Here is a 10,475-nt window from a genome sequence, read left to right on the forward strand (position 1 = left end):
TTCCGAGTGACACCGAAGACCTCACTACTATGAGACTTCAATCTGCTCCAGATCAACTCTTATGAGGAGGCTGATAACCCATCGTAGGGCTGTGGCTAGACGCTCATGATCTTTGCTTGTGATTTCCTCCGGGGATCCGGCCTGGAGATGAGGCCCCGGAATGGAGTCACGATGGGTCCGGAAAAGGGGCCGTTCGGCCCGTGTGCACTGACCTGGCAAACCAGCTAAGCTAGCCTTCCCTGAGCACGCCCCAGTTCGAACGTGATCAACTCTCTCTGAGAAGCCGGTGAATGACAATCGTTACTATTTGTCCGGAAGCTTTTGCATGTTCTGCCACACGTCAGGTTCCAGCAGCCGCCGACGCTGGTTGGCTTGGAAGAATGCGGGTGCCGGCTGGATCATGCCATTTCTTCACGTGTGATCGCCGCCACGGATAATGGACACACTTAGCACGTATTTCCGGCCTTGCCTTGGCGGAATTCAGCGGCAATTGAGCTGAAGCAAAAGGCCTGACCGAGTGCACTGAAAGAGTTAGTACTCCGTAAAACTAGCTAGGTTCAATTGAGGGTTCAGGGTTCAGGGGTGAAAATGCTCACACGTTCAGTATCGCAGAAGTCGGCCTGAACACGAATGGTATGAGATGATCGGAAACTGGTTCACGGATTCCTTGATGCGCAACCCTCTAATCCTTGGAAGACGTTTGGCCAGAGTCGCTCGGAAGGATGCCGCAATGGCCTCTTCAGGTTAGAGTATGGTCTGTTGAGTCAGGGGCACCAATAGCCGGGCGCTCTAAAGATACACTTTCCAGACGCGTATGCGGCTAACTGAGTCATTGCCTCCAAGGGCTGATAATTAAGTCGTAGTTACCAAGAGCTCAATCTTAGTTTAGCGAAACGCCTTGATCTCAGGGCGATAATCCCTGGCACGAGGCAAGCAGGTGTAAGTTGCGATTGATCGCTCGGTCAGTCCCCCCTCATATACGTGGAGGGATCTCCGCTTTTGACCTTTCTAAGTTCAGCCCACTTCAATCAAACATCAACTTCCCCAGCTTCAGCGACGATCAAGGCACGATGAAGGATGACAGTAACAAAGATCACGACGGCGTGGTTGAATAAGAGGGCGTACATCACCGAAGACACGAACAATACGAACATCGGCTTCTTCAACTTCGTCACATACGAGATACTGTACGCGGTCGTATCGGTGATGACCTTCATCGATCTCTTGACGCTACTCCTCCGGATTGCATCAGTACGAGAGCGACGATCGCGACCCCAAGCCGATGATTATTCTGCGATACTTGCTTGCGTAAGTGGACGAACCCACCGAGTCGTCGTGGTTTCCGATGATGGTGGAGCTGTAGACTGATATTGGGAAAGGTGTTCTCCATTGCGACAGGAATCATCGTTCTGTATGGTGCGTTACCTCGAGACCTCGAAGTCGACCGCATTACTTGTTCCGACCGAACTCACGTTTGCTCTTTTAGGCGCAGTTAAGCGTGTAACTGGTCGACATGATTGGGACCCATGGCCTCCACCAGAAGGACCCTGGCCGAGGAGCGATTACACGATGAGCACCAAGGACACTGACCATCCAGTGTTCCTTGACTTATACAAGATCCACCTTCAGGTACATTGACCCGCTGCTACTGGATGGATTGGTCTTCATTGAGGCTGATGAACCATTTTCATAGGTGAATTATGCACTTAATAGTCTTCAAGGCGTTGGCATCGGGACCGTTCGACTCGCTTTCCTTTTCCTCTTCAAAAAGCTCTTCACACACCAAGGCCGAGGGTACATGATCTTGGTCAACGTTCTCATCGGCTTCGTTACCTTGTTTATGCTGGCATATACCGCGGTATCGGTCTTCGTTTGCGGGGCACATCCGGAAGCTCAATGGACCAACCATGACACGGCCGCAGAGCACTGCCTGGTCTTACCCACTTACAACTTCGGTATTGGTATTGTTACGGTCGTACTCGACACGGCTGTGTTCTTCTTGCCGATGTATCCACTATACAGAATCACCTCAACGAGTATGTTTCGACCACTTCATTCTCGTTGCCCTGGAGCAGGAACTGTGACTAACTCAGGGCACGCTGCAGTGACCAGAGAGAAGAAGTGTTATATATTGATAGTCTTCTGCTTTGGCTTCTTGTAAGCTCTTTCTTCCAAGCTCTTCGAACCCAGCTACACATCCGATTCACACAACTAACCGCTGTGTACCGTAGAGCCGTGATATCGTCGTTTTTCAGCTTGATTATTGGCACACCTGCTTTTCTATTCCAGGGGCGTAAGTTGCAACGTCTCATAGAACCTCTATGTTCTCGCTAATATCTACTAGAAAGCTATCTATATACCTGGCTGCGCGACCATGGTGCTGGCGATGGAGACACATTCGGTATGGTTAACCTATCACCTCCCATACTTCCGTCACTCTGCATGGATCATCACAACGTCATTTGCTTGCTGGTATTGACCGACTTGATTATCACAGGCTGGTCCGGAACTACCACATTTTGGTCTTACATGGAATTGGCCGTTGGCGCCGCAGTGTGCAACTTGCCGATTATATCGCGATTCTTGATACACAGGCTGTGGGATGTGTCCAAACAAGCCACCGTACAAACGATACAACAGGCCATACCCAGGAGCAAGAAACTGTTCGCACACCACCACACCCCGGAATCATACGATCTACAGAGCGATACATTACCGATCTACACAGTGAGATCGCAGTCTAGTCATACTGCGACAGTGGGTGGGTCAGAGCATGTCGTGGTCGTCGAACAAGGAGTTCACCAAAAGCTGGACGGGCGAAGTAACGAGCACCATGATGAAAATACGGGTTGTGGACAAAGCCAAGAAACCCCAAAATCCCAGAGTCAGACGGTGGTTTCGGGCTTATGAGACGTAATTTCTATTAGATTCTAATGTAATGTCATGAAGGATGATTCGAGAAGCAACACAAGCACGGAAAACACTTGAGACTCGTGGCTTCATGTTGTCATCAACAAGGCGTCGCCAGGCGTCCGTGCACTTGGTATGTGGTGGGCAACAACTTTTACGAATTCCAAGCCAGAGATCTACGCTCCACTGCACCGATCAACGACTCCTGTCCCTTCAAGTCTTTTCTCACTCTATCGTCAAAGAGTATTCGGCGTACTTCCGGATCGAAATTGAAGTCTTTGCTGGTAGTTTCGCGCTGCGACAGGCGGAAGTTTTGCATCTTCAAGCAGGGAGTCCGGTTGCATAGGACGAATGCTTCATGTACCATGACTTCGAATACAGAGAGGCCAGGCAAAGGAAGACAAGGGTAAACCAAGGCGTAGAGACAGATGAGTTGACTCTTTGAGGTACAGCTGGCAGAGAATGACTCGCTCGAAACGGAAGATGCCGACATCGCTTTCCCTCCCGGTATGTTTGGTAGTCGAGATCTGTCGAGGGCCGAGGCGACTAGTGTCCCTATTCAAAGACCCAGGGCCTTAGTGATGTGGTTTAACAGTTGAACCAGCAAACTCCCTGGCTGGGGTCCGGGACATTGCAGCCTCCATTAGGGCAGCCTTCTGTGCACGGACGAGGTGGGTCGTAGAGGCATCGTCTCTGGGCCTGCACCGCGTTGAAGCTGGCGGCCAGGAGGACGAAAAGCGTAGTGGCTTTGAGCTGCATTGTCGTTGAATTTGAGTTGTGAATAGGCGGGTTGAGCTGACAAAACTTATGGAGTTGCGAGGTTGCTGTGTGTCTGACAATCAAATTGACTCTGAACGAACCTTGCGTGTAATGGGTCAGTTGAATTGACTCCTCTTTATAGAGAGTCGAGAGCATGTTGAGCCCACCCGGATTGCCCGGAGAATTCATCACGATCGAATCCAGAACAGGTCGGCATGGCTGATCATCATCAAGAGTCATGACTCAGGGAAGGGATCTTCGCGTCACAAGTATCCGCAATTGTCTATTCTCGGCCGTTTTTGAACAATATCTTGAAGTTTATTTGTAGACGGCTAATCTATCTTACTTTGAAACTGACAATGACCCTTCCGCAGCCAATGAGGGTAACCCAGGTTGCCGGCGGGATATCCGCCTTTCCAATACCGCTCAGCACTGCCACACCGCTTGTTCTCCAACATAACTCCACGAAGCCCGTTTGGTTAGCTGACGAACTTATTATTCTTGTCAAGGCTGAGCATTCAATGAAACGTTCTGGGTATTCCAACCAAAAGTGTTGCTCATGACAAAGCTCTGTCCCCTATCTCCGTGGTTGACGAAATCTCGTCAACAGGCTGAATGAGTGAGAGGCAAGTTATTGGTTTCTCTCAACTGCTCTCTGATTTTCGAAGAAACGTTGTTGGGTCGTTTTACGGGGGTACGCTGAAGTTGCCGTCGCAATTCAACGGATGTAATGTTCTGCCTCCGCCTACTCCTTCTTGATGGCTAAGGTCCTAGAACCATCAAGACATCGACTGGCCCTTAAGGTAAGCCTAGAATCTTTGTGAATTCGTCGTAATCCTTGTTTCGTTATGTAGGAAAAACAAATGCAATACGCCGCGCAATACAATGCAGCCACCCTTATAATCTGGCCATCAATATCATCTCGCCATACCCAACGAGTACACATTTGTTATGTAGGAAAAAAGACGTACTCGAAGGAGGGTCTACTGCATTGTGCTATAGCCTAGTTCGAAGTTACTAGAAGGGGTGAATCATCTGGGGTGTTCCTGCGTCTCATTATGTGAGTAAGACAAAAAGCTCAACTCAACAAGGAAACGCTGGCTTACAAACCAAATTGACGTGGAGTCTCAGAGAAGAAAGCCGGCATTAGGTAAACTGTAGTCAATGAGACGTTGAGAATCCCTTTTCCATCGCCTCTGAGTAAAGCAGGTGCCGTTAAGCTTCATCACCCAGCAGAATGGCCTTTACTCTGATGTACAAGGCGGAAGGAACACCACCGTTAACTGGCGTTGTCAAGATGAGATGGGCAGAAAGACGCCTGATCTGTCTCAGCCTGTTGTGCTTTGTGTAGTGAGTTTCCTCTCTGAAGCTGTAGAAAACGTTGGATCAAGTGATCTCAAAGCTCAGGCTATCTGTTGCTTGAGAATCCAAGATAACATGAACAGTATTGTTCATTGACCTCAACCTAATCAGTAGAGATGGGTGACAAAAATGATGTTAGATGTCTCGGCCAGGTAGAAGTATGTGGTTGAAGCTGTAGCGCCAGAATAACACCGCGATAGTGGACTTGCGGCTAGCAAGCCTCCTTAGAAAGAGGTAAGAGTACTGCCCACGAGGACTTCTATTTGCTTGAGGATTCTAGGTTCAAACGCTCTCTCAAGTCTTGTTAGTCGAGCGGGCTGTTCTGGAAGGTGCTTGGGTGTACCTTAGGCGGAAGGGACTTTCCTCAAGATTACTACTGAGGCAGAGGACCTCCTTCCTTTTTAATTCATTCGAATGCTGCCTTTGCTCAATACTCTTTCGTTTGCTTACCTCGGAAAATCCTTCATATCGTCCACATCTCCTGCCGCCTAGGTAAAGCTTTCCCTCAACCTAACCCATCGCCCTCGCCTTCCTCACCTGCCGCAAGCTACACTTCTCTGCTCAAGAGACAATTTACCAAATCGCTTCCTGCTGTCAGTTTTCCGCGCACATTTCCGTTCTATCTTTTATCTTGCTAACCTGAAGGTCAGACTTTACCTTGCACCTCTCCACGATGCCTCCCAAGAAGACCACCGAGGCCGGCGCCAGCACCGGCAACAGCGATTGCACCGATTCCGAGATCAAGCTCATGATTGCCATCATGGAGCTCATGACCCGTCCTTCCCTCGACTACGACGCCCTCGCCCTCAAGCTCGGCTCCGCCAGTGCCAACGCCGCTCGCATGCGCGTCAGCGCCGCCGTCAACAAGCATCCCACCTGGTTCACCGGTGCCGGAGCCGCCACCAACGAGGACGGCACTCCCGTCAAGAAGACCCGCGCCAAGCGCACCCCGAAGAAGAAGGCCCCTTCTGACGAGGACGAGAACGCCGAGGAGCAGGACACTCCTTCCCAGAAGAAGGCCCGCACGGGCAAGGCCAAGCCCAAGACCAAAGTTGAAGAGGATGTTGCCGAGGAGGACATCAAGCAGGAGGGTCTCAAGCAGGAAGTCGCCGATGGCATGGAGGTCCAGGTTTGAGATAGCTTTGGGAGGTCTTGGACTTTGCGGACGGTCATCTGAATTGTGGCAGATCACTGAGAATTTGGGACGATTGCAGTCATGATTCTTGAGAATTGGTTGTTCTGGGCTTCAATAGGAATCTGAAGCGCGTTTTAGCTGGGTACCACGAAGTTGATTAAAGACCATCGGTATCTTTTCTCATCCAGAAAATTCACAAAGTACAAGCAAACTCCACTGATCTTGTCCTGCTAGCGATCGCGACTTCCAAAGTTTGAAGTGACTCCCACTAAATCAAACCATCCTGCCCGACCTCGAAAAAAAAGCAAACGACGGATGCCTGGAAAAATGGGAGACATGTTTTCTTCCATGAAGCTTTTGATCTTCTTTGGTTAGCCCGTCGAAGGCGGTCGAACCTCGAAGCCTGCTCCGAATCCAACATTTTGGACACTTGCATCACGGCCCACCCTCGTCGTCGTATGCTTCGCGGCTCATAGCACACCTCCGACTCTTTCATCAGCACATACGACCATACCTTCTGGAAAATACGGGATCCCGTCCGCTCTCCCATAGTCAAGCCAGAAAGGGCCGGATTAGTACTCAGGTCGGTGACGACTGGGGAATACCTGGTGTTGTATGTTTTTTGCTGCTGGTGTTATTTTTGTGGAGGTACACGTAATGATTGTGGTGGGCGCCAACAAATCTAGCAGCGAAATGTGACAACACAAGCTTTGAGATTGAAGGTCCAACACATAGATATTCCGCATTATTTTAGATACGAAGGAAAATGCTCGGGCAGTCCTCGCTGTCGTCCGGCTTAATTGTCGTAATAAGCGGGGACCTAGACTGGCTCCCTCTCAAGTGGGAGTTCCAACCATTCCTGCTCGGTATAAGTGCATCCCGGGATTTCGATCCTTGAATCCCTTCCCTAGGTCATGTGCCTTTCTGTTCCCGCACGATATCGTACTTCGTAAGGCGCATCCAACGTCTTCCGGCTTTTGAGTCACCCAGCAGACTCATTGCGCCGAGGTGACCTCTTCTTCTGTCGTCGTGGTGACGAGTACCTCAAGCTTCCACGGGCTCTCACCGGACTCGGCATTGTCGTCTGGGTTTTCGGATTGGTTTTCATTTGACTCTTCATTTGGTGGCTCAGCCCAACATTTCGTTTCCTTGGCGGGCAGATCCATCTGGGGATTTCCGGAATAGGTTTCGAGTAGGCTTTATTGGAGAGGGACTGTGGCGGAATGTATAGTCAGTCAAACAGATCGATGAACACGTTCATTGCCAAGACAACTTACGAAAGACTTTTACGAAAGATTTCCTGCAGGACGACCGAGCTCTCGATACGGCCGCAACCCCAGCTTTGTCGCGGCGGTACCAACCAACATCATCAAGCAGCGACTGCTCGAGAAGGGGAAGCAGACGTTAAGTAGTTGCGGAGGAAGCGATCGGGTCCAGGCCCATGCTCGACGCGCCGACTCTGGCGAGTCAAGTCGACCTGTGCGGCTTGCCGATCTTGTTGGCTCACCGAGCTGAGGGTTCTTATCAATGGTATTGTTCCCCTCCTTCCGACGGAACGCTTGCGCCAATGGGGAGGAGAAAATCGTCATGTGAACATCCAATAGGCAGCTCAATAGACTGTTTCCAACCGACCAATGCTGCAGGAGAACAGCGCTGTGAGCTGTGCCAACTCCGCTGTTGGCGCCAGCCCCTCGAGCCCCGAGCACCAACACCTGACAGATCAAGTATGATCCCGCGATGATTTTACTCCTTGAGGACTGGTGGCCCCCGCAACAGCGCCCAGCAGCAAGGGTGGTGGTGGAACCCGCTGAGCGTGACGATCTCCGGCGTTCAGGGTCTCTGGCGCTCCCCAGGACCGCGATCTCAATTCCAGATTGATCTCCGCAAGATTCATTATCCCGAGGTTCCATCGATAAGACCTTCCGGGTTGCATTTGTAGCTCAGCCGAGCATTCGGCGATGGCATCCGACGTTGGGACAGGCAGTATTGTATCAATCACTCTCTTGGGCTCGGCGGGATGCAGGCATACAATAACTGGGGAAACGGTCAACAGAAAGGGCATGAAAGCACTAGAAGAAAGCCATGCAACTTGCTCGTACGAGATACCCTCGAGTCAACTGCTTACTGATGTTGTCCTGAGCCCCATCCTGCCGTTTCAATCACTCCGTATTGATGCCTTCCCCTCGAAATACTGCGTTGGCGTACGACTCGTCGCGCATCATTAATTCCACTGACGGACGACCATCCCACCACGCAAGCCCTGTCTGCTTAACGAATTGAAAAGTGATTCATCTTGAACCGAGCAGGGGTCTCTTGGACGTTCCATCCGGCAGCCTTGGCATCAACGCCCTGGTCGTTTTTCTCCGTCTTCTTGGTCGCTTGGTCGGAATGGTTCTTGGTACCCTCGGGCTTGTACCTGCCGTCTTCAGTATTCTGGGTGGGCTTCTTTGGGTTTGCAGCAGCAGCTCTGTATAGAGCAGCGCTGTTGCTGGTGTCAGCGGTATGAACCAGCGGCCGTCTGCGATCGTAGGAAGTCACTTACTAACCCGAAGGCGCTGGGGTCTTGGGAAACATGGCATCGTGGAGGAGGGCACCGAATGCGTCCTTCTTCCGATCCGGTGTCTTCTAGGCATCCGGGTCGTTGGAGCCGCCGGAGGTATGGCGGGTGTTGCTGGAGCTGGATCGCTGCATGGCGGACAGCGGGGCGTGTGCAGTTATGGGAATGCGATATTTGGATTTTTCGCCTTGGCTGATCTTTGATGTCAGGAGAGGAAGCTGTTTTTGTGGTGTGTCGTGGTGGGAGAATCTGCGGAGTTAACTGAGCTGGGAATATGGGAGGGAAGGAGCAGCCATAAGAGAAGGTTTCTTTCCAACCGAGCACAAGTAGACATCTTTTTCCTTTTACACACACAATTTTTCGGAAAAGAAAATCTAGAAAATAAAAATTAAAAATAAAGGCGCCCACCTTTGGATAAGGTACATGGGATTGATGCATTGCTCGAAGCTTCCTTGTCACCTGTGATATTGAGAGGCCTTTCTTTGTTCTTTCTCATTTGAGACTGGTGTCAGGTCGAACAAGAGGATCAGGAGGGTATAATTATATATTACCTTTCCTATATTAGCGCTATTATTTAATAATAAGGATTAATTTAAGCCTAATTATACCTAATATATCTAAAACTACTAACTTTATATCTAATACGTCTAGATCTTAACTAATACCTCTATATACTATCCTATTATTACTAGAGTATTAAATAGACTAAACTTAAAGTTATTATATAGCTTACTATATTATAATATATAGAGTATTATTAATAGCTTATTCTCTATTCTAAATACTACTTAAGCTATAAGCTAATTTAAATACCTTTATAGCGTTATATAAGTAATATAATATTTCTAAATTATTTATTTATTTAATAGGATAGTATTTATTATAATATTCTTAATATAGTATATTTTAAGAGTCTTTTTAATATACTTTAAATAAGAGGGGTAATTATTCTTAATATTATTAAGGGGTTAAAAATAATAGTTAAGGTTTATAATTATATTAATAAGGATATTAATATTAATTAATATAAAGCTAGAGATATAAAAAGAAGATATTTTAAGTAAATAAAAGAGGAAATAAAAAGATAAGGGGATAAAAAGATAAAAGTTATAATATAATCTTAATAGAAGGGATATATTACGACCCATTAGGCATGACAGGACCAGGGTGATGCCCCGCAGCATACCTGGCGACTACAGGACATTTGTATGTAGGAAGACACGGGAACGGAAGACTCTCCTTGGAACGGAAGAACTATGGGTAAGTCACGTGATGATAAGATAAGGTGATCATTCTGTATATGCAAGAGTGATTGGTGATTGATTACCAATAGGATGGCAATTAGTGATTACTATACTAGAACTTAGTGATTACCTTAAGGTAGAAGAACTATTTAGGACTTATATATAGGATGGACTTAAGCCCGGCTTAAGGACAGACTTCTATAGCTCTTTAGCAATTAACTTGTGATTCTCACTTAAGACTTTTAGCTATACCTAAGTGATAATTACTCTATAACTCTTATTAAGGACTTAATTAATTACTAAGACCTTTAAAGACCTATAATTACTTAACTAGACCTATAGAATAATAAATAACTATTATTATTATTATTACCTAACTTACTATTAATATAAACCCTACTATTAGTTAGCTAGCTATAATACTTTAATTGCTCCTATTTAGTAAGTTACTTTTTGAAAACTACTAATAGTATTATAATGTCTTTATAACTCTCTAGAAAGACCCCTA

General features: G+C 47.9%; 2 protein-coding genes across 2 annotated transcripts; one reads left to right on the plus strand and one right to left on the minus strand.

Annotated features, from left to right (window-relative positions):
* Positions 1-1,077: 1,077 nt before the first annotated feature.
* CkaCkLH20_00550 (uncharacterized protein) lies at positions 1,078-6,166 on the plus strand (the record flags this gene model as incomplete). The annotated part of the gene is made up of 8 exons (XM_038883270.1): positions 1,078-1,308; positions 1,380-1,416; positions 1,487-1,629; positions 1,694-2,036; positions 2,106-2,157; positions 2,232-2,293; positions 2,345-2,401; positions 5,682-6,166. The coding sequence occupies 8 exons, from the start codon at positions 1,078-1,080 to the stop codon at positions 6,164-6,166; spliced, it is 1,410 nt and encodes a 469-aa protein (XP_038751975.1).
* A 2,268-nt stretch (positions 6,167-8,434) lies between these two features.
* Positions 8,435-8,740, minus strand: CkaCkLH20_00551 (uncharacterized protein; the record flags this gene model as incomplete). The annotated part of the gene is made up of 2 exons (XM_038883271.1): positions 8,435-8,648; positions 8,709-8,740. 2 exons carry the CDS (start codon positions 8,738-8,740, stop codon positions 8,435-8,437), a joined length of 246 nt encoding a protein of 81 aa, XP_038751976.1.
* Positions 8,741-10,475: the final 1,735 nt, after the last annotated feature.

The sequence above is a fragment of the Colletotrichum karsti genome (genome assembly GCF_011947395.1).
Source record: "Colletotrichum karsti strain CkLH20 chromosome Unknown Scaffold1, whole genome shotgun sequence".
In the NCBI taxonomy this organism is placed as follows: Eukaryota; Fungi; Ascomycota; class Sordariomycetes; order Glomerellales; family Glomerellaceae; genus Colletotrichum; species Colletotrichum karsti.